We start from the raw sequence: 23,936 nt of genomic DNA, 5'->3' as shown, positions 1-23,936 counted from the left end.
CGCTTTCGGGAGAGGTAATGCGACGCTTTGTATTTAATAAAGGATTCAGTTGATCGGATCGGAAAACATACAACAAAGTAGAGATCGACAAGGACAGTTTGAATCTGCAAGACATTATTATACTCGATCGTAACGTCCATCAAGTCATAAAAAATCGTAAAGCAAGACAAAGTGTCGCCACAATACGTCCACTTTTTAAGTTGGACAAAGAAATTTACTCTCATAATGCAGTGTCATTAATTGCTTGGTAATTCTATGATGTCGACCAGCGACACGTGCTAGACAAATTGGGGCACTATAGCCATCGTTGGGATATGGGATGTCAAATGACTGGACAGCAAACTAACATGACGTTAGTCTGTGAACTAATATGCAGTGCAAATAAATTTCTCCCTTAATACTTTTATGACCCTCCCAGTCCCACCCCTTTCCCTCTCTCCCGCCTGCTCTTCTCAACTCACACAATCAGCATAGGCCTAATACCTGAAGACAGAAAGACACACTAAGTGATACATTCTTATAAACCTGGTCGACGGTACTCCGTCGTGTTTGTTTGAAAAAAACCTAATATGTATGTACTGACGCAACAGTGACCAATTGTCATTCGTCGCCCATGCCAAATTTGCTCAACGGCAGAGACCAGGGGACAATGCCGAACAAGCAGTGATCCTTGACCGATCGACCATTCGTCGTTCTCCCTTACACTGAGCTCTGGCTCGGAGCTCGCCAGTGTACGGGAAAACGACGAACTCTCAATTACGCAACAACGGATTAGGATAGGACAAAATTTTTTACACCATCAAATGCAGAATTAAATACTCTATGAAATATATAAAAATAAAAAAATCGAAAAATTTTGACCATTCGTCGTTTTCCCTTACGACGGCAGATATGACCTTATGCAGTTGCGAGTGCCGTAAAACCCTCTACTATTAAAAAAAAAAGGGAAAAAAAGTCTGCTTCCACTATCAGGGCACCCCGGAAATAGCAGTTCACAAGAGAGTGACAAACATACAAAAGAAGTAGAGGCAAAAATGACAATAGTAAGGATAAGGAAAGAAAAGGCAGCAGTTCCCCGTATGCAGTTCAGGCAGTTAGGAGCATGACATTGATGAATCCGCCCATTTACAATTCTACTGAGCAAAAGAACAAATTAATGTCCCCCCTTCTTCTCCCCTTTCTATTTGAGTGAAGTGAGGAAATTTCAAGTAAAGTGCCTTTCCAGAGCCAGCACAGCTCATCAGACTCTTTAGAAAAGTAGAAGGGAAATAACTTTTTAAAAACTTTACTACATGTAGGCCTACTTTGCAGGATATATATTTGTAAGTATTTTATGGCGCTCGCAACTGCATAAGGTCATATGAGCGCGCAGGACACACCAAACATTTTCAACTGGCAGGAAATTTTAATTTTGCCCGGGTGGCGGCCAAAGCCTACTCTCATCGATTTTTGGACCATCAAGAGATCTTTAACGTGCGCAACTTGCACACGGGGCCACCGATACGGTGGCATACCTCGCCAGAAGCTGAAAATTTGTTCCCTATTGGTCAACAGCAGGAGGGGCCTGCGCATCTTGATTGGTCATAGTTATAGGGACTATCTAACAATAACGACAGGTGATTGGATCATGACGGCTTACCCACAACGCAAGGGGCCAGTGCATAATTTATGACAAAATGTAATGAAGTCATTAACGTGGCCGTCTAAGACAGGTGTTATTGTTTGGCTGTGTGTTAAAATAGGGTGGCCGCATCCTCGTTGGACAGGTGGCCGTTTTACACAGTGAAATTATTTAGAAAAAACGCAAGGGGGGAAATCGAAATTGGCCCTTTGTACAAGAGGCCGTATAAAAGAGGTGGTCGTCATGACAGGTTCGACTGTCACAGAAATGTAGAAAATACAGCAAAGGAGGAAATGGGAAGTGGCCATTTGTACAGGTGATTGTCTTATAGTACTTATACAGGTGGCTGTCAGAGCGGGCTCAACTGTATTAGTAATTGTATGTCTTTTGCCCCCCATTAAAAATTGTTAAAATCATTTAGGAGTCCGACTGCTTCCACCTTGCCAGTCAGGGCCAACCCAAGCTGAAAAGGATACAACTTCCCAACAGACAGATTGGCATATTCGATTGAAAAAAATATTAAAAATTTGATTTAAAATTCCCAAACACAGAAAACAAACTCGCTCCTTCTGCATGTCACGATGAAACGCTCAACTTTAACTGTTTGCTATACCACAGATGCCAATTTCGCGTGTGATCAACGAGGAAACAAACCCTGATCTCACAAAGTGGAGAAGTCATCTACATTTGTACACACAGAATTCAAGTACTCCGAGAGAAAAAAAACCAAGTGATCCCTGGCGGAACTGATGATCTAGCCACCCACTGGGTGGAGAGCCTCATAAGTGCCTTTCTCACAAACTTTATCAGTCATACAGTGATCACAGCATGATGTATTAAATTACAGGGGAGGAGAAGATAATAATAAAAGATCCGAGTCTGTTATGAGCATGGCCACACTGTCGTGTTATGAAACTTTGTTCCAAGTTTAGTTATTTAGTTTTAGTAGAGGTTTTACGGTGCTCTCAACTGCATAAGTTCATATGAGCGCCAGAAGATTAGAGGTTTACAAGAGAGTAACAAACATAAAAAAGAAGAACGGGAAATAAAGACGATAGATGTTTCATAGGAAAGAAAAAGCAAACCACACCAGAGCACCCGTCAACCACCCGTTCCAAGTTTAAAGAGACGCACACTGATACAATACCTGCCACCTAGTGCTGAGAGACAGACAAATAAAACAAAAACAAGTCAGAGAAGTAGGATCTACTGGCGGTATCGCACCCTTCAACTTCCTGCAATGTTGGGCAAGGCAGAAAACACAGAAAAAAGGAAAAAAATTGACTTCTTCATAATCCACTCCAGTCTTCTGAATACCCTAATAATAAGTTATAAGTTCGTTTCAACTAAAGAGGCACTAAGGGACACAACAATGTTCATAAGAGTGTTGGGGGGGGGGGGGGGGGGGGAGGAGGAGACAGATAGAAAGACCAGGCAGACATGGGGGGAGAAGAAGTACCATGGACAAAACATCAACAATGAAACAATGAGCAAAAAAAATCACAACACATCAGGCCACGATCTGTATTATTTAAAAGTTATTTCGTTATTTCTAAAGATGTGCACAAGTGAAAGTAAACAAAAGTACTCAATGAAATTGATGACAATGAATGCAGATGAGAATAACAATAATTATGAAGGGGGTGGCTGGTATTTACAGTATGCTACAATATACACTGCCACATTATTATAACTACATGACATGTTGGCCTCAGACATGGGGGCCACAGTGTGGTGGTGGTAAATAATGACAAGATGATGAGATAATGAACACATGCTAAGTTAACACACAAGTTGTAGTAGTCTAATCAGTGAGTAAACTGCCTACACTCAAGTCTCTGGTTCCAGTGAGTATACGAGACGCCTACAAGGACATGTATACATTACAGACAACCCCCAGACACAAACGCTTTTCACTCAGGTATCATTTCTAGACAAGAAAATGATAGAAAGAACGTGTCTGGGCGGCAGGACAGGCTCAATCACAAGAAAGGAAAGAAAGAAAGAAATGGAAAATGTACTGAAAAGCACGACCAATTTTATGCACTTTAAAACAAAGAGAAAGAGGGACAGAAGTAGGAGCTTTGAAGAGCACGAACAACTCCGTAATAAGTCAACACATTACTACGTCCTGTTAAAAGTCTAAAAAACTTGATTATAGTATCATTTATAGATTCCAGATATATAGATAAGATGAGAGCTCTGGACGTTACTCACTCATCCTCATCCACAGGGACTGAGAAACATGTTGAAACATGTTGCCTGAGTGAGCACAAAACATGAGCAAAGCAGAAAGATAGTCTTGGTCTTTAGTAACAGGGGAGGGATTTTCTCTTTGAAACACATCTCTCTACACTACACAGGGTTTCCTAAATCTACCTATTCAAATAAGAAACAGTTCGATGTGTTTTTGTTGCCATTCGAAAACAATAGAGTAAAAAAAGCACTCCATAACCTGCTGGAAATGTTCTTTCATATTCTAAACAGGGTCAAAATATGAATCAAGAATTGCATTTGGTTGTGCTCCACACACACACCTAGATTATTCTTCTGAACCTATGGGAGCTGGCAATACAATAATGTTACAACCCTTCTGCAAAAAGAGGACACTGAAACTTTCCTTCCAAAAGCAGGAAGCAAAACAAACTCACTCCTAATAACAGCATAGAATGACTAAAAGGAATTCTTTTTTTATTCCTATCATCAACCTGACAGCTACATTAGGAAATTGTCACCAGACCATAACAAGAACAAAAACGAAAAAGGCAGACTGAAAGATTATAGACAGGAAAATGTGCAAACCAGGCTAACAAAGTACACCTTTCTTTTACTATTTTGAAATGACCAAAGAAGACGACAGAACACAAAACCTCGACAAAACAAATGTCCAAAAAAAAAAAAAAAAAAAGCATCCAAGCAGTGTGAGCAACCACAATGACCTTTGAACTCATATATACACTGGAGACTAGTTTACGTCATCTGTGCTGTCCAAGCTTACTGGGTGTGTGATAACTAATGATGCTCACGCGTAGAGATGAAATAAGGCTATCATGAAGAAAACAAGACGTACCAGAGAATTCTGGGGAACGCCTGACAACATCAGACATTCTACACTTCAAGGTTTCCCATAACACACACTCACATTTGCTTGCACACGCACACACTTGAGTCCAGGGTTTGGGTTTTGGGAACATACTACATCATTTCATGCTGTCACTCCCAAAAGGGGGGGTGGGGAAAAGCAATCAAACACAAAACAACAGCAAATCCTAGAAATCTTTAGACATTTATTTCAACACGTCAGTCCTTTCCTGTCTAAACTCCATTTCTGTACACTTTGACGAAGCAAGTCAAATGACTGCAACTTGAGAAAAGGGCTACAAATGGTAACTACAAATAGGCTTACTCATTTCCCCAAAAATGAGCAAAGACCAATACCGGAAGAGAGGGTGACCATGTGGTTACAACATAACCACCCTCTCCACGTCATAATTAAAATGACAAGTTCATGTTCACGAAATGGACATTTGAGTAGCCATTCTGAAAGTAAGTAAGAATACAAAAATTACTGTAGACTATTTACATGAAAAATGTTCAACAATCATGGAAAAGGGGGAAAGTGAAGAAGAAAGAGAGTAAGAAGAGAAGACAAAAATATAACCTTGAGGGGAAAAACACTGGTTCAACAAATTTTGTAACAGTAATGTACACACGGTAAAAAAAAAAAGGAAAACATCTGAGAAGAAATCTATACAACAGCATTGCCACACTGCAAATCAAAGTCCACAATCATGGCAAATAGAAACTTCATGGTTATACAAATTATCAATCCCTTTTATAATTATCATCATCAAATTAACAACTTCAATAATTATGCATCAAAAGTCAACTCAGAAGAAAAAAAAAGACCCAAAGACAACAATAATTACCTTTGAGGAAACAAGGCAATTCAAACTATGTCCAGCAAAAAAAAAATTGTGAGGAAGAAAAGCTATCACAAGACACATCACACCTGATATCTTGACTTTTTTTTTATATATATAGATATATCTTTTTTGTTACTTCACTTCATTCTAATGAATCACCACGCTGTTCATTGTGTGTAAACCACAGGCCGTGTTCGCACGTGCCAGGATTACTACACTAGCACACTCATTCAGGGGGACTGGGTCAGGCAGTCAGATGCAATAAACAAGATTAAATTAAACGGGTCTCATCTGGTAGCAATGAAACATGAATATTTACACCATGGTACGAAAATATAAACGCTCTCTCTATTTCGTGTAAAGCAGGATGTGAAGCAGGCTTTGATCTTATTTCCTTCTTTTCAGGTTTATTCTCCCATATAATATGTACATTCCTCATACAGGCGAAACCACTGAACACTAAGGGGAGGCCTCAACAGCCTCTCTCACTTGTACACTAAAGTAGCGGTAGGAGGCGAGAAAGAATGTGTGTGTGTGTGTGTGTGTGTGTGTGTGTGTGTGTGTGTGTGTGTGTGTGCGCGTGTGCGTGTTTGGGGTGGTGGTGGTGGCGGTGGTTTGGGGAGGGGTGGGGGCGCCATAATGGGCACAGAGAATCAGAAAGACCACGAATGGCAAAACAAAAGTAATACGCAAACCTACTGGACCAACGCACACCCAAAAAAAAAATGCACACATGAGTTAACCATTTTATGTTGAGTTCTGTTACTTTTGCTACGTTAGCTTATTTAGCCACTTTAGGTTCTTCTGTTGGGGAGTTCCATCAATACAATTTGGGACTTCATGAGATAAAATGTCAAACCAAGCCATGTACAAAACCAAACCCATAGAAGCAATTGCCTATACATAAACAAACTAAATTTAGTGTTTCCCAATCCATTGTTGATTTAATAAAATAAACTTGTTAATAAACCCATTCCTTTTGGACGCATTACAAAAAAAAGATTTCAGAGCAGCTCCACCAAGCACAGTTAGAAGAGTAATATTCTAATGTCCCAGCTCGAACTCAAACACTGAACAAAACCAAGTTCCCCCACTCCCAAAGCTATGCACAACCAATCAACCACTTCAGGCAAACATTTATTCTCAAATATGTCAGTGCATGCCCGAATATGGGACCGATTACAAAGCCATTCTTCATCCAAGTCAAAGACTAACACAAAATGTAAAATTCATAAAGCAAACATGACACCTTGAAATCAAAGCAATCGCTTCAACCCCCGGAACACATCATCACAGTTAAGCTCAGACCAATCTAGGCAGCAATGCATTTCAAACAAACCCCGAAAAAAAAAAACCCCCAAAAAAGCCACACAGAATAAGCAATGCACTTGAGAAACCAGAGGTCAATTCAACCCTCACAACACTGGCAAAAACACAGGTTCTACACCCCACACAATCCTCTGAATGTAGCCACTGCCTTTACAACACAGTCCACAGCGCATACAACTTGCTCATGCGCTGAAATACATCTAAAATATGATTTGGTCCCACAGAACATGAGCCCTCCCTATCCCCGACAAAAAAAACCCCCAAACCATGAAGAATGAAAAGTAACCTCTATGAGACAAAAAAAAAATCAATCATAAAACAGCTAATAGTAAATCAAAATATGACTTAGAGCAACAAAATTGAGTAAACATAAAATATCTAAACACATGGTCCCTGATAGAATCAGACACTATTTCGCAAAAACTGACAGCGTTGAAACATCGAAGGAGACAACATACTAACATTTAGACCTCCCTCCCAAACCTGGTCTCTTCCCAACGCTTTGGCAATAAGCTCACGGTGTTAAACCTCAAACTTGACAGGACAGTCATGGGGTTCAAACATGTCATACAGAAAAGACCAACACCCCCCCCCCCCCAAAAAAAAACCTAAAGGTGTCAAGATTTGGCCTTCAAACCATTTAACTGGAAACTCATTTAAGAAACTGAACACAGCCACATAGAAAACTTTTCTAGTACCTTTGATAACACCCCTGAAAATATATTTGTCAAGAACAAGGCCACACCTAACCAGTACTGGTAACAAATACTCTTAAACAGTAAAAACAAGGCCACGAGTTATTCTAACCTTTCCTAGATTGTACACCATTAATAGCAAATGCAGTACAACAAAAGTAGAGTTGCAAGCCTTTTTGTATGTGCAATATAGGAAAAAATAAACTTCCACACAAGAGGGCAACTATCAGCATTCTTTTTTTAGATGTACACAGTAAGAACAAATTTGGTTATCCAATACCATATTTTATGCAAGATGGTACCTCTAATGTCTGACTGGCAGCGGTGCTGGTCTCCCTCAGTATGGAGATGAGACCATTTACTCAAATTCAATAGCTGGCAAGACTTGCAGCCACCAAACACAGTCCTCATACTTGCCCCTTTCCCTCCAGTTCTTCACTACAAGTGGTAAACCGAAAGACCCCCTCATACACAGCGACACTCCATATGACGTTCTCACTACTCACTTGTTCCAATTTTCAATCTGCATAACTATAATCCATTTTATGCACATTCTACATTCACATATTTCATGTTTATGTTGTCATGCTGTGTGTTCAGTTTGCAATAATTTTAGGGGTCAAACTTCAAGTTTGGTGAATATTTGTCAAAGTTATAGCTGGGGTATTTTGTTGTTTTTTCAAACACCTTGAGAACCTATAAAACAGATCACGTTTTAAAGAAGAATGCCTTTCTGTAGGGAAAGACTTGAAACTGGTTTTAACCATGTTTATGCTATCCCACAATCTAATCTGATCCAAAGCTCAAAAGTGCCACAGTACAAATAATACGAAGACATTTGTTCTCAAAAATATAACTTGTGTCGTTTTTTCTCATAAAATTCACCCAAAGTATCACATGACCTACTAAACCTAGCCAAAATGCCAACACATCACTTCAAGTGAATGTCTTGCCAATTTACAGTGCAAACTTGCACTCTTTAAGCGGAACCTGCTTGTTTGGGTCATAAACCTTTGAAACTAGCCATTACTGTGATAACACATGGGAACAAGGTGCTCATCAGTTTTTGGGCAGGGCTCATCAGTTTTTGGGCAGGTGAAGTCAATAGGATCTTTAAACTGTTTCGCCTTGTGTCAGGTAAAATTAGCAAGAAAATGACTACCAAAGTTTAGCGACTTCTAAAAATTTACTGTGCTTGGAAACTGCAATTTATATTTTTGTTCCTTTAATCATCATTTTTAATTAAACTAAAACAGAAATTAGTTTTTGAATTTAAATGGATATAAAAGGTGGTGAACAGCCTTGCCCCCCAAAGCAAAATGTCCAACAGGTGGAAAATTTTCAATTTCTTACATTTCATTATTTTGACAGGTGCCTGATTTCGCCACAATGGCAAATAGATATTCTTTTATTGGATATACTATATCGATCATTCTAAATGGATCACTCTCTTCCATGAATACATGCGAGTTAAAAATGTTTTCTTTTTCTTTTTGTATCAGGTTTTCTCCTCCTTCAAGGGATATGTCTCTTCTCTCATGATTTAAATATGATTTGTTTACAGCAAATTTAATTGCGTATTTATTTCTGAAAAATTGTTAGGGGTTATTCATTTATACAGGCCTGAAAGGAAAACTATATTCACTTAACTATAGACCCTTAAAAATCACAAAAAAAAGAATGCATAAAGAGGTCGAATTGGCCTGTGTAGACTAAGTGTTAATTACAATAAAATCTAGACGAGAAAGGAAGGACATCACATACTCAAATGCCATTTTTTAAGCGTAGCCCGAGTGGGCAAAGTGTTCAGATTAAAATATGTTAGTATTTTTATCAACGCCGGTTCCAGACACAAAGAATTAGCCATCATTGGTTAAAAAATAACACGGTCGAAATCACTGCATAAAAATACGGACTATTAAAATTTTGTACCTTGTGAGCTTCCTGTTTTCAAACATTAGTTGCTTGATCCATTTGTTCTATAAATGGTAAAACAAAATAATTGACAACCAAATCTTTGTGCAGCACCCTTTAGGCTGAAATCTCTCAGAAGACCTTTAATTTTAACTTTTAAAACAGGAAAAACTTTCATCACCTTCAGACGAAAATAATAGCTTCCTCAACTGGCACATTGATGCCACATCAAACGCACACCCACACACACACATTTAACTACACCTTTAGTACTTTTTTTTTAAAAATCAACTCAATCAACCAAAAGAAAATCTAACTATACTAGATTTATGCTAGTTGCTGTCACCCGTGTGCTATCTCTGTTCACGTTGATTCCCACGCCGGCGCTTGCTGGCACTCTGATCTGTTACATTTTCTGTGGATTAAAGAAAGGAAAACATTGCATTATTTTTTTTTGTTTTAGTAAGAGTTTTACGGCACTTGCGACACAATAAGTACATATAAGTGCTGAAGATTAGATGTTTTACAAGAGAGTAACAAACATAAAAAAGGAGGAGGAGAGATAAAGACCAAAGTAGTTTGATAGGAAAGAAGGAGTAAACCACACCACCCGCAAACCACCCACACATTGCATTTTTTAGAATAACTACATCATACAGACGGAAATAGAACATTTCATGACTTACTGAAAAAAGCAGGGAGTTCTATGATGGTAGCTTTTAAAAAATGGTGCATAGCCAGGGAACCAGCGAGTCAAACAAAAAGAGAAGAAAATCTGGACCTTTGTCCCCTACTCATCACTGAGGGCTGAAGATATTGGACACACACCAAGTACGCCTTCAAGGAATAAATAAGGCCACTCAATGTCCAACTCCTATATGTTCCATCTGTACCTCAAAAAACACATGATGACCAGTTTAGAGGTTACCACTATTGGTGGCCCAATCTATTGATCTGTTTTTCTAGTCAAATACACAGAAAGAAATAAGGCCACTCAATGTCCTACTCCAATATAATGTTCCATCTGTATCTCAACAAACAAATGACCAGTTTAGTGATTGCCATAATTGGGGGCTCATCTAGTGCTCTGTTTTTCGAGTCAAATACAAACTCTTTCCTCAGTAGCTCCCACTGCTAATACACAGCATACTTATATTCCAGGATATGCCACAGTAATCCTTCATCAAAGTCAACTCCTGCATCTCTCCAATCTGAAGTAACGTGACCAAAGATGCACCTTCTTAGTCTCCACTTTATGTGACCTCTACAACTGGGCCACCATGACATCATGTGTGAAAGATGCTTTTAACTTATTTCAAGAATAGATGATCCAAATTTATTTTTAGCTCTCCACCCACCCCAATAATCTCCCAGACCAAACTAGTCTCAGATTCAATTCACATCCTGATGATATATTAATAGTACATGTGCCCCTCAATCAACATCTCAACTGCATAGAAGTAAAGCAGTCTGCTGCCTGCCCACTATGTGACTACCCCTCAGAGACAGTGGAACATCATGTTCTTCTGTACAAAACTAACCGATTTGAGGGGAAGTTTTCTTCCCAAGCTACCCCACACATTACATCTAACTGCCTCTACTTCTAAAGACAACAATTAGAAAAGACATGCAGCTATTACAGAATGGCTTCATGCAAAAGATTTGATGCTCAGACGCCACTGGATCGCTAACAAGAACAACATGACATAATAGTCAAAGAATGAAAAGGAAAAAGTACCCCATCAAACATAATGTAGCAATGCCAATTGGGCTTCATCGGGCAGCGAAATGTTGGTCCCAGTTTGAGGGTGAATTGTTGGACCTGGTCGGAACGTAAGTGACAAACTTTGTGAAACTCGTTCTGCGCTATTTCTTGACCAATGTGAATGAAACTAGGCAACACATCAGAAAATAGGGTAAAATAATATGTGGACGTTGAAGTTGGTACCCATAAATTTACCTCTATTTTTGGTGTCGTAAATACTTTCGTATCAGGTATACTGAAAACTATAAGGAGCTTGATTTTTAACGCTGAGAAGGTAATAGATCTATCTTTCCTCTTTGGCATCCTCAAATTGGAACACTATGAATCAATTAGATGTTTAGAATGATTATAAATGTACCACTACCCCCCTGCCCAAAGCGGCTTCACACGGAGACCAGCCATTTTCCCCTCACTCCTTAAGCAAATGTATGTGACCTACAAATCCCTGAACGATTATTCCAAGCCTGTTCATTGGTTACTTGAAATAGGGCACTGGCGGGCGTGCGTACCCGGGTGTTTTTCTGTTTCCCGGTAACATCGCAATGGGGGTATTCCGAGTAGAGCTTATCTCGCCTCGGGGTGTTTGCGTCTCAACAGGAAAAAACAGTTTTTAATTGTACGACATGCTAGAATGAATTGAATTATTTTTTACGGTTGTCATGGTCTAAAGTCATCAAAGAAAGCTTTGCCATTATTTAGTCACACTGCCAACATATTCTTATTGACCCCATGTTGTGATGATGCTATAAATAAAATGCTCTCATCCCGACATCCCTTTTTCTCAAAATCGTAATATGTACACCAAAATTTTAATTATAATAAAGTTACAAAATGGTTAGTAAATCTGCAAAAATGATTTCTCAACCCAAAAACACATTGGGTAGCCAAGTTTCTTTGTAACACTCCAATTAATTACTGAGATGTCGTCAATTTTCTTACAGAGTCTGCTGTTTCGTGGTCCACTGTTTAAGAGTAAGAGTATTTTCTTACATGTGGGTCATCCATATTTTGCCGACCTTTACAACCCCATAACTTTTTTAAATTTATGAACCAATTCTTTTAATTTTTAAAAAAGTATAATTCTTAGAATTGAAAACTTTCTTAAGTACCAAATAAAAATGGGCTAAAGCAAAGAATCAGTTTTTCATTGGCATTGCTACCTAAAGTCCACCATAAGATGAAAAGGAAATTGCCCCTCGCCCCCCAAAAACGCCGATTTCTTTTATTTCATTATTTTGACGAGCGCCTGATTTCACCACGATGCCTCACAATATAAGACTGACTTGACCCCAAAAAGATGCCCTCAACCTAAATTACCTTTAACGCGGAGTGACCGAGTGGACCTCTTTCCTGAGCCAGAGTCCATAGAGCTCCCATCTGTTTTGACCCCAGCTGCCGGCTGCGGCCCAGAAACGTTATTATGTCCAGCTGAATCCCCAGAGACAGGCAACGGTCCTGTGGTGCTCACTGGAGTCTGAGTGGCTGGGGCAGGTTCAGGCAGGTGTGGAGCGTCCGACGGCTTGGTCTTGGTGTTCTTGCTGCGCGTCCGCCCACTCAGGATCGGGGTGTCAAAGTAGGCTGGAGTATAGGAACGAAGGTAATATCCTTTTAACATGGGAAGCTGAGAAACAGAATTCATTTTGGGGTACAAATCAGGTAGAAATCTCCTCTCGTTCACAATGAAGGGCCAAGCTTTTGAATAACTTATCCTTTTTCACGTCTTCATCTAGAAGTATATTTTCGATACGTTCTAGAAAATTGACCACCAACACAAAGTCTTTGGTTTCAAAATGTATAAATATCAAAGAGATTTTTTTAAAATTACCATTGGACCAAATCAAAGGCTTTACTGTCCGTTTTACTCCAATTTTAAAAGGCAATGAGGTCATATTTTTTCAGATTTAAATACACTTCAGAAGAAAAAGAATGCCAAAGAGCTTACTAAAGCAGAGCCATTGTGAACAAAGGAGATTTCAAACACAACTGAAAGGACAACTATTCAGCTGTCCATGTTCATGAACAGGGTTGGGTTGATTTAAATCAGTTGATTTTTTAAATTTAAATCAACTTGGTTTTTTAAATAAAAATCAGTGATTTAAATCACTTTTTTTTAAATTTATTTTTATTCAGTTTTTACATATTTAAACATTCAGAATTCCTTTCCTTGGTTTCATAAAACAGATATAAGGTTTAGTAGACTAATATAATAATGCTTAAAAGTCTGCTTTCTGTAAAATAATACAGTATTCAATTTACTTTTTTTTCCATAATTGAAATCAGAGCTGGGTTGATATAAATCAGTTGATTTTTTTTATTTTAATCAACTTGATTTTTAAAATAAAAATCAGTGATTTAAATCACATTTTAAAAAATGTATTCAGTTTTTACATATTTAAACATTAAAAATTCCTTTTCTTGGTTTTATTAAACAGATATAAAGGTTTAGAAGACTAATATAATCATGCTTAAAAGTCTGCTTTCCCCCCGTGTCACTGTAAAATAATACAGTATTCAATTTACTTTTTTTTCATAATTGAAATCAGGGTTGGGTTGATTTAAATCAGTTGATTTAAAAAAAATTTTAATCAACTTGATTTTAAAAATAAAACTGATTTAAATCACTTTTTAAAAATGTATTCTGTTTTGACATCTTTAAACATTCAAAATTCCTTTCATGGTTTTATAAAACAGATATAAGGTTACGTAGACTAATGTAATCATGCTTAAAAGTCTGCTTCCCTCCCTGTCACTGTAAAATAATGCAGTACTTATTCAATTTACTTTTTTTTTTTCATAATTGAAATTAGCATTTTCTTTTTCTTTTTAGACAAACACAAACGCATGCACACACACACACACACACACTGAAATAAAATGCAAGTTTATCTAAGCATAATTACCCCCCCCCCCCCCCCCCTTTAGACAGACATTTACTTCATTTTTTGTCTGTAGCCATAATTCACTGATATAGCAGATTAAGGCTTTCTTTTTGCAGTTGCTTGAATTAATCATTAGTTAAAATAAAGACAATGCAATTTGCACTAAAAGGACATACTTTTAGCGACCAAAAATCCCAAACTGAGTCGACATTTTTTTAAAAATCAAAAAAATCCGATTTAAATTTAAAAAATCTGATTTAAATCAAAAAAATCGATTTTCTTAATTTTTATTTTAAAAATCAAAAAAATCACCAACCCTGTTCATGAAATGACCCAGAAAAGGGTACCTGTTATCCATTTCCCTTCCAGATATGGACATAAACCATATCAAAACTACAACGATGAGAATGATGGCTCACATATCTACTGCATAATCATGGGTCTCAACTCAGAATTTTTAAAAAGGAGGAACTATCCTCGTGATCGCGACAGAAGACCATTTTGGCGAGACACCCTTTATCATTATACTGTTTAACCCTAGAATGCCACTAATTTATCAAAGCTAGGTTATTTCATACCAATTTGAAGGTTTGGAAGATAATTTCAAGTAAAAGAGTAACGAATACGGAGTTTAGCGGAGGAAATGGCGGTAGCGGAAATCTGCTAAACAGAGGAATATTGAGACCTACGATAATAATAAATAGTATTAAATTGCATTGACACAGTGCATTTTCATTTAGAAAGTGCTCACTCAATGATCTTCTTATGATGATCCTTTCACTCCTCCCTCCCCTCTCTTTTTCTCTTCCCTCTCTAGTTTTATAACATTACATTGATCAAAAGGGTAAGAAAACCAAAAAGATGCTTCAACAAAAAGATGCTACTTTTAACTGGGGGTTTTTTAAGCATTGCTTGGAAAATTGAGTCTTTTATATATCTGGCATGCCATTCCACATCAGAGGACTGGGACCATAATACAAAAGGGAAACTGTCCTTAAGGTTTGAGTAAAATTGTTTCATTGCTGGATGACCTAACACTTCTTGCTGGTACATAATATGAAGGCTGTCTGAGAGACAGGCCGGTGCAATGTTACAGTAGTCTCCGCCTAAGATCCCTGTCCTCAGGAGCAAGGAAAATGCAGGATCTTAGGCGAACTGGGATCTTAGCCGAATGGCTAGGGGAAGAATGTACAGCAACTCATATGGTCAGGCCCAAAATCTGTATAATCTCCCCTTACTTCAAAATGAACTGACACTAAAAGTACTTTTCAGAATTAAAAGAGAGGTGTGATCGCATTCATGAAAGTGGATGATCCGTGACGCGACGGACCGTACAATGATTGCACGTTTTCGCTACTTAACTGATAAGCTGAGAGCGCCCGAGTTTCTGATCCTTTTTTTTTCCTAAACTCTTTTTGTACCAGACCAAAATCCACCACTGGCCCAGGGCTTTTCCATGGCCTATTTTTACACCCTACCCCACCACAGGAAATTGTCAAATCATCCAGCTAAACACACTCAAACCATATCATATGGCCCATCAAACTGAAGGTTAAAAAATAATCTATCAGATGGTGATACAATATTAAAGATTTATTCCAATTATATTAGTTTGGGGTTTCTAAAAGTGATTATGCAATATCGAAGGTGTCATATGAAATCAACAATTTTCCAGCTTTGAAAGGTCATATTAAAAAAAAGTACAACAACAGCATCATTCAAACTTCCCAGGTAGGTTGCCTCACGTAATGCAAAGAAATGCTGAAAGTTATGTATGTGTACCTAATATAGAAATGAAAATATGAGACATATACTGAAGTCAGGGGAGCGCTTTTCTTCTCATTCTTACGTTTCGAAGGGGACACAAAAAGCGCTGAAATGACAGAAAATCATCTCTCAGTGTTATATTTTCTTTCGTATCTACTAACAGGAAGTCTATTCTATTATTTTGAAAACTTGGATCGGCCGAGAATTTCATTACTGGACTGGAATAGATAGAGAGCCACCCGAGCCACATTCTGCGGCTCTCGGCCCAGCAAGGCCAGGACCGCGAGCCTAGGGAAAGTGTTAAGAAGAAAAAAAAACTAAATTATGACCCGAAAAGCGGGAATGTAGCTCCTTCAGTGCGGGTCAGAGTGGGATCTTGGGGGTGACTTTTATTAAAAATTCTGTTTTTCCAAAACAGTGGCATCTTAGGTGAACCGGGACCATAAGCGGTGGGATCTTAGTTAGGCGAAGACTACTGTATTTAAACATTTACAACAGAAGAAACAAACTTTGTAAATAATACAGCTCTTAACATGCAGCTGTCCAAAGCAACTTTTTTAGGACTGGGGTGGTGTGAGTTTTCTTCCTCTTATTAAAAACGCCTAGCCGCATTATTTGACATTTTGAAGGAGGAAAAAGAGATTCAAATTAAATGCCAGCAAGAAAAAAATTGTAACATTCAAATTAAACGCCAGCAAGAAAAGAATTGTAACAATCTTATTTTGAAAAGACAGATATGATTTTTACAAGAGATTTTGTTCACTTTCTGATGACAGAGCTGAATCGATAACAACAACGTAACAACAACTGATGAAAGAGACGTGGATTTTTCGTTTCTTAATCTCAATCTACTCACTCTGGTCAATGGACTTTTCCGGGACATAGGCATAGAACTGGCGTTTCACTCTTTGGGTCTTTTTTCCTCCATCCACATCAGCCCTGGCATCAGCTGCACCAACCTTGTCTTGAGGTATGAGACCTTTCTCAAAAGCTGCATCTTTCCCAGCCTTCACCCGTTCCTTGGCTGCATCTTCCCCCGCACCCACTTTGGCTGCCTTTTCTTTAGAATTCCCATCAACCTCCTCTATAACTTTCCCAGTGCTGCGATGAACTTTTGCCCCGTCCTTGTGGCCAGCATCAGCATGATCATCAGAAGAAGCAGACGAGGCTCGGTGGGAGCTATGGCTCTCTTTTTCCTCCCCGGAGACACTGCGAGACCGCACAGATTCCTTTTCATCACCGGAAGCTGAGTGGGAAGAAGGTGTCCTATGCCTGACCTCTTTACTCTCATGAGATGAAGGCAATGTCACTGTCCGATATAGCCTGTTCTCTTTCGGGCCAACATCTTTGCTGCTATCACTTCCTGAGACCCCCTGAGAATGCACTTCTCTCGGGGGCTCCTCAGGTGGAATCGACGGGGCTATAGCAGCACTTCGGTGGGATTTTTCCTCTTTGGAAGCAGTGAATGATTTATCTTCTGCATCAGAGGCAACAGCTGCGGGCAACTGGTCTCCTTTGTTAGAAGGCTGTTCTTCCATATTCACATTCACAGAAGGGGACACCTGAGAGATTGACGATGTGTCCCCGCTCTTTTCCGTGTTTATCTGCGCCGATGGTGCATCATTTAGCGTTAATTTGGCCGCCGGTATTCCCTTGTTGTCAACACTCTCAGGTGCTTTTGGAAATTGCTTAGCTGCTGTCGGTGAGTGACCTACACGCTGTTGTTTCAAAGTTGTCGCACCACTTAGCATCGTAGACTCTCCTTCTCCTTCCTTAGAGTCACCAGTGAGCTTTCTTTTCCTGGTGGCTCTCTTGCCTAAACTGTCTACAGAAAGAGTGTTTGCAGAGTCATTAAAATCAACATCCTTTAGGGAGCTGCTCTGAATTGTAACCATTTTATTTTCCCCACTAAGCTCTCCTCGGTCTTCCTTTGATGACAATTCAGTGTCTGTCCGTTTCGTTTTTACAAGAGATTTTGTTAACATAGTTTTCGTACTTCTAAAAGGTGAGCCTAAACTAGATGCCATGGTTGCGAGAACAGGTTCTTTCATGGGAGAAGAAATGGTAGCAACAGAGGAGTTATGGGGAGTAGTGGGCAATGAAGGAAGGGGTCTATGAGACGAAGAGTCGTCCCTGCCAGCTGCCACAGAAGCGATGGTCTCCACAACAGAGTCGATGGCAGAGGCCGAAGACGGCACTGCTCTAGAGGCTGACAATGACAGAGGTGAGGTAGATAACGAGTTCACTGAAGGCATTTGCGAAAGACTTGACCCCAGCAAAGGCGGCGACAACCCTGACCTGGTGGGGTTGGTCAGACAGCCGTTTCTCTGCACTATTGAGCCAACAGTACTTAGTGGCGGTGGAAGCTGAGACAGTGAAAAGTCCAGATTTACAACCTCTGTAGAAATTGATTCTGATTTCGGGGGCTCAACAGCAGTCTGTATGGAGGTAATGTTGGCTGTCTCAGACCGACCACCAATACTAACGTTGTTGCAGTCCGGAGGCATATCCAGTGAAACATTGAACAGGCTTGTCTTATCACTAGTACTCTCACTTGAAAATAATACTGTACCAACTGAATCACTTTGATTATTATGACCAGTCCCTCCCCTAGTGTACGAGGGGACATCTAGGTTCACCGAGCTCTTCTCTACTGAGTTGCTTTGTGGGTTCGTCTCCCCCACAGAACAAGAAATCGGAAACGGCTGATGAATGTGGCTCATGGACCCTGTGACACTCTCAAAGATATTGCGGTTGTGAATTGGTGGACCACCTGACCGAGGGGATGCTGGCAAGGGCACATTACCAATGGTGATAGGACTCTTGTGCAGTTTCGGGGGTGACAAGGACCTGTTGGGAGCTGGGAGGGCTGCTAGACTAGTCGTAGCTGCCACTGAAGAGTTGGATTTTACTGCTGCTGCTGTTGGGCCGGCGGTGGAGGAGGAAGAGGGTATTTCTAGCACTGAGGGTGGTAGTGGTGGGCCTGATGTCGCCAATGACACTGCAGGAGAAGACCGTAACGTGACAGTCTCCAGGCCAGAGGAGCAGCTGATAACAGAGCTTAAAGAATAAGGCACATACTTGTTTGACACTGGCGTGGTGGTAGTGGCAGCGGCGTTGTGTGAACTGGCTAACAGGGGAGGTATACTACTACTGCTGCTACTGCTGAGTGAGATCTCATTCTGGGAGGGAAAGGAGCTGGGGCCACCGGAGGAAGAAGAGGATGAGGAGGCGGAGGGCTGACTAGAGGTTGGAGGTGGGTTGATGCTTTGGGCCAAGAGAGGAGGTTCTAGCCCTCTCTGCAACACAGGCATCACGGGCGACAAAGTGCTGGAATGGGTAGAGGGGTGCATGTCTGCGGCTTCCACGTTATTGCTACTGGAATGAGTGGGCATGTCCGTGTTTGTAGTAAAACTATTCTCAACAGTTACACTAGCAGGGGAGGACGAGTGCAGTCGGGCCTGACTAGTCACTGTCGTTGAGTCAGACAAAGACGTCCCTAGAACAGTATTCTGGGAGGAACTGCTAGGCTGATCAGAAATTAAATTTGCTATCGCATTTCTCAGTTCCTGGCTGCTGGTCTTGCCCAAATCACTACCAGATTTTAGGAGCTGACTGTTCAGAAATGTGGGAGAGGAGTTCTTCATTTCTAAGCTAGCATAGTGCTGATGCAGACTAACCAACAACTCATTGCTCATGTGAGCTCCGCTGGCCATGAGGTCTCGAGATTTGTGGGGAGGGAAACTCTGGGACAGCATCTTGCTAGAGTGCATATTGGGCACCGTCTGTCCATCAAATAAGTTAGGGGGAGAGTGTTGATTAGTGGGCAGGGATACGGACAGGAGGTGTGGATCTCTCAATAAGATGTCTGCTGTAGAAGAGAGAGGCCCTGCCTTCTTACAATTCACCAGTGCACCAACACCTGCCTGGTCATGGGACTGAGAAGATGAAGGGAACTGCAGACCGGCCAGATCCAAGCCCCCCGATAGTAACGAGTGTCGGTCGCTGGGTATGAGTTTGGGCATGCTGGCTCCAGGGGAGCGAGCCCCACTCTGCTGCGAGAGGCGAGGGGACGACAGGCTCTGCCCGTTGCTGGTCGTGCCAGCCCTCGGAGATCCACCCGAACCCGGAGATTTACACGGCCTCACTTGCGGCATTGAACTCTCTGAGGCTGGGAGTGGCTTGACCAGTCGCTGAACAGACTCGGTGAGCCGCCGCGGCAGTGGGAGACCAGGGGCGTAGATGTGGTTCAACATGTTCACATTCACAGGGGACGAGCGCTTGGAATAGATGGAGGTGATGTTGCTTCCTCCCTTTCCTTCCCCACCGTTGCTGTTTGCCATCTTGCCGTTAACGAATTCTTCCACCTCATATATAGACAAGTGGTCTGGCCTCTCATCCGACATCTGGTGGATTCTCTGAGCTAAGGCATCGGGAGAGTCGGACTTGTCAAAGCTGTTGGGCTTGCTCCCTACCAGCTCACTATCATCTTTGGAACATTCTCCAAGCTGATGTAACTTGGCCATTTTCTCAAAAACCTCAGCTTGCAGCTTCATATGCTCATGAGGGATGTCTTGTGAGGTGAGACCTGTAATATTTGAACATTTTGATAATATATTTTAAGGGCATAGAGCATTGCAAGCGCTATATAAATGCAATGAATTATTATTATAATTTTAGTTGAAAACAACCTCTACCAGACACAACCTGAAGGACACTGACATTACACAGTAGATGTCCAATAACTTTATTGTCGTATCTACTGTTATTGTGATTCTTAGAAAGCAACTGAACCAATGCAAAAAGCATCCCAATAGAAACTTTTCCTTCAAATCAGTGGATTTCCACAAGTACACAATGGTATTTTCTCATTTTCAACATAGGTAGTTTTTATTTTATACATGTAAGACAAAATAAGTCTTGTACAATTTTTCCCATTTCAACCCTAAAATGCATTCTGAATGATAATGATGACAACACCATTGCCTCATAAATTATTAATGTCATTTCTATTTTTCCTTGCTTACATTCTGATATTTTGATTTTTATCATAAGTGTATGGGTATGTATTTTAATCAGTATTTTTCTTTTGTAGTAATTGTTATGCATGAACGAACTACATATTGTACTCTGAGGGCTTTCTAAATGACACGTCAAAACATTAATTTGTAAAATTTCTCATAATAGTTATAATAGTGTGTCATAACAGTAAAGAACGAAACTTTATTCCATGTAATTTACACTTGTTTTGGGATGTATTTTTAATTTTAACCCAACTAAAGGACAGAATAGACCTTGCATACATTCTGATATTTTGACTTTTATCATAAGTGTATGGGTGTGGATTTTAATAAGTATTTTACTTTTGTAGTATTCGTTATGAACGAACTATTTATTGTCCATTTTATATATTTTGAGGGCTTTTCAGTGTTAATAAACTTTAAAAACATGTACAGAGATACATATTATGAGGATAGTTTCATTTAATAAAAGTTTTAAAAAATGTATGACAGATCAAAATGTATTAATTTTTAGGTCAAAATTGAAGTTTGTCATTATGAGCAAACCATTTTAAAGGTATTCTAAGGGTTTTTCAGTAAATAAACTTTGAATTCTCCTTACATAGAGTAATCTATCATATTTTAAGGAAAGTCTCATAAATGAAAACCATTTTATGTGAAAGACAGAACAATAAGTAAATTTTAGTGGCCCAAAGTAAAATTTGTCATAATAGTTATGAACGAAACAGTGTGTCATAATGGTTATGGACGAACTTTAAATTTATGCATAACATGCCCTATGACCAGTTTGCGTTTAAAAATAGCTGTTGAATGGTCTTTTATTTATCACTTGACTATAATTAGACCAGAGTGTTATTTTAGACAATTCTAGTCAATGAAACTTTACATAATTGATAGTATTTTGGTCACTTATTGTTCGTTCATAACTATTATGACACAAAAAAGTAATTTTACCAAAAATTAATAAAGATTTTTATAAACTGTTAATTCTATTCTATTTTTGGAAGTTGTTTGCTATGTCTCAAAATATAACCTCAGCCTAGCTGAAGAAAGGAACTTTGAGTATTCATAAATTTGTGTCATCATTGTCATGAACAAACTTTTTGCTATTTCCGCCATTCAAGTCAGAATTACACCAAGACCATTGCATATACAGCTTTGGCAGTTACTGAGCCTGAAAGAGCAATCTTTAGGCGATATAATATGGATGATTAAAGAAGTATTACATAAAGTTGATTTTGGACCTCATTTGTCACACCCAGGTACCCCACCTTTTGGCAAATGCTCTTATACAGAACACGCACTGGGCATCATGTGTTTCTGGTCTTACAAGAGCGTTCATAAAAACGAGAACAGTGTCTTTTACACTACATTTGGCCATTGTAGGAAAAAACTGAAGGGGGGCAACACACTCACAGAATCAATGTTTCAAACTATTACTATTTCATATAACAGCTGGCCGAAAGTTGTTCATGTTTCAAAACATCGTCTTTCATGGGGACAGGTATTATTTCAGCTGTTTTCCCACAGTGATGATATTTCGTTCAAATGGAGAGACATTAAATAAGACAGTAAAAATGCTATTTATTTCCATTATAACAACTTTTTAGAATGCATCCACTGATATGACGAGGGCCTCGTGCATACATGTAAACCTGACAGACGTTACTTTCCTTCCCCTCTACAATTCTATCACTGTTATTTGGTTGCTTTTAATAAGGACAAACAGGCTAACCCAGATTTCGGGGGTTTACAGAAATCTTGACCAACACCAAAAGTAGGCATTGCCCTACCTCTAAGAGAAGTTTGGTTTCATTGGTGTGTATATATTTGTTTGGTGATAGAGAAAACTCCTTGTCTTTCAAAGAAACCGAACAAGGGTCAAAAACTTTACCTTCGATTTTTTCAAAACAGCATTTTTCGGGATAGCCCCCATTGTGCTTAAAACCGGCCATTTGTAAGTTCACTTTTATGTTGATGACGAGATGTTAAATTATCATTCATCAAAACGACTATAAATTGCATTTATATTATTGGCATACTGAAGTTTCATACCCTCACTTCTCTTTTTGCTGATATTATTCCTGCTGCTGTATTTATTAGAAGTTGCCTATTATCGAGGAGAAAAGTAGCTGTCTTAGAAAGTAGGCGCATTGACCAGTGTCATTATAGTAACAAAAATATGCATAAAAACATCGGGGAAGTGGGAAGTGGTCGCATGTACATTAGAGCAGGTTCGACTTAACAGTTTGAGAGTCAGAGGAACGCTGTCATGCGTCTATGAGGAAAGAACACTCAGTCAAGATACCAACAAATATTTTTTACTGGACAGGTTTGCCATATAAAGTAAAAGTAACACTGAAAAAGAAAGAGTTCATCCCATCTCCACTGAACAGGGAAAAAGGTAAGATCCCACGAGGCTGAAAACCAGTTCAGACCAAAACAAATTGTATAAAAGCTTATATAAAAAGTAATTAGCAAGACATTTACCTAACTTCGCTTAATAATATAGACCAGAAAGTCAAATAAATATGCTACAATCAAAACTTCACCTGAACTCAATCATACCTTTGTTGATGGCATTATGTTTTGCTGATATCTTTCTCTTCTGTTGTAAATCATTTATGTCCATGATCATTTTCTCTATCCTGTTGTGTGATGATGGACCATTCATCTTCATGGTTGGAAAATAATTCTGAAGAAAAAGAACATCATGCACCATGTCATTCACTGACTTATTCAACACATTCATATATTCCTATATATATAATATAATATAAGATAAGATAAGATAAGATAAGACAGGTAAGATAAGATAAGATAAGATAAGATAGTACTTTATTATCCCAGACGGAAATTTTCCATGGCTGTACAGGACCGTAAAAACACATGCAGGTATACATAACAAAATTTAAATTATATATACTCTCATTAAAATTCAATATGAAAGGAGAAGTAAAGCTGACAAAATGTACATTTACATCAAATGCATCATTCAACCACATGTAGGAATTTAAAT

General features: G+C 39.3%; 1 protein-coding gene across 2 annotated transcripts in view; it reads right to left on the bottom strand.

Annotated features, from left to right (window-relative positions):
* Positions 1-3,131: 3,131 nt before the first annotated feature.
* The window catches only part of LOC101862496 (serine-rich adhesin for platelets), a 45,983-nt gene continuing 25,178 nt past the window's right edge, over positions 3,132-23,936 (bottom strand). Inside the window, exons 4-7 of one of the 2 annotated variants that reach the window (XM_013081325.2) lie at positions 23,486-23,612; positions 16,753-20,484; positions 12,568-12,855; positions 3,132-9,900 (exon numbers count right to left, since the gene is read on the bottom strand). In XM_013081325.2, coding sequence (XP_012936779.1) covers positions 9,839-9,900; positions 12,568-12,855; positions 16,753-20,484; positions 23,486-23,612 — 4,209 coding nt within the window. In that variant the 3' untranslated portion in view covers positions 3,132-9,838. The remainder of the gene's footprint in view (positions 9,901-12,567; positions 12,856-16,752; positions 20,485-23,485; positions 23,613-23,936) is intronic. The other variant, XM_005096315.3, reaches the window with a different exon arrangement.

This window comes from Aplysia californica, unplaced genomic scaffold (genome assembly GCF_000002075.1).
Source record: "Aplysia californica isolate F4 #8 unplaced genomic scaffold, AplCal3.0 scaffold00126, whole genome shotgun sequence".
NCBI lineage: Eukaryota > Metazoa > Mollusca > Gastropoda > Aplysiida > Aplysiidae > Aplysia > Aplysia californica.
The sequence above is the reverse complement of the archived record's forward strand: the minus strand, read 5'-3'. Positions and strand labels throughout refer to the sequence as shown.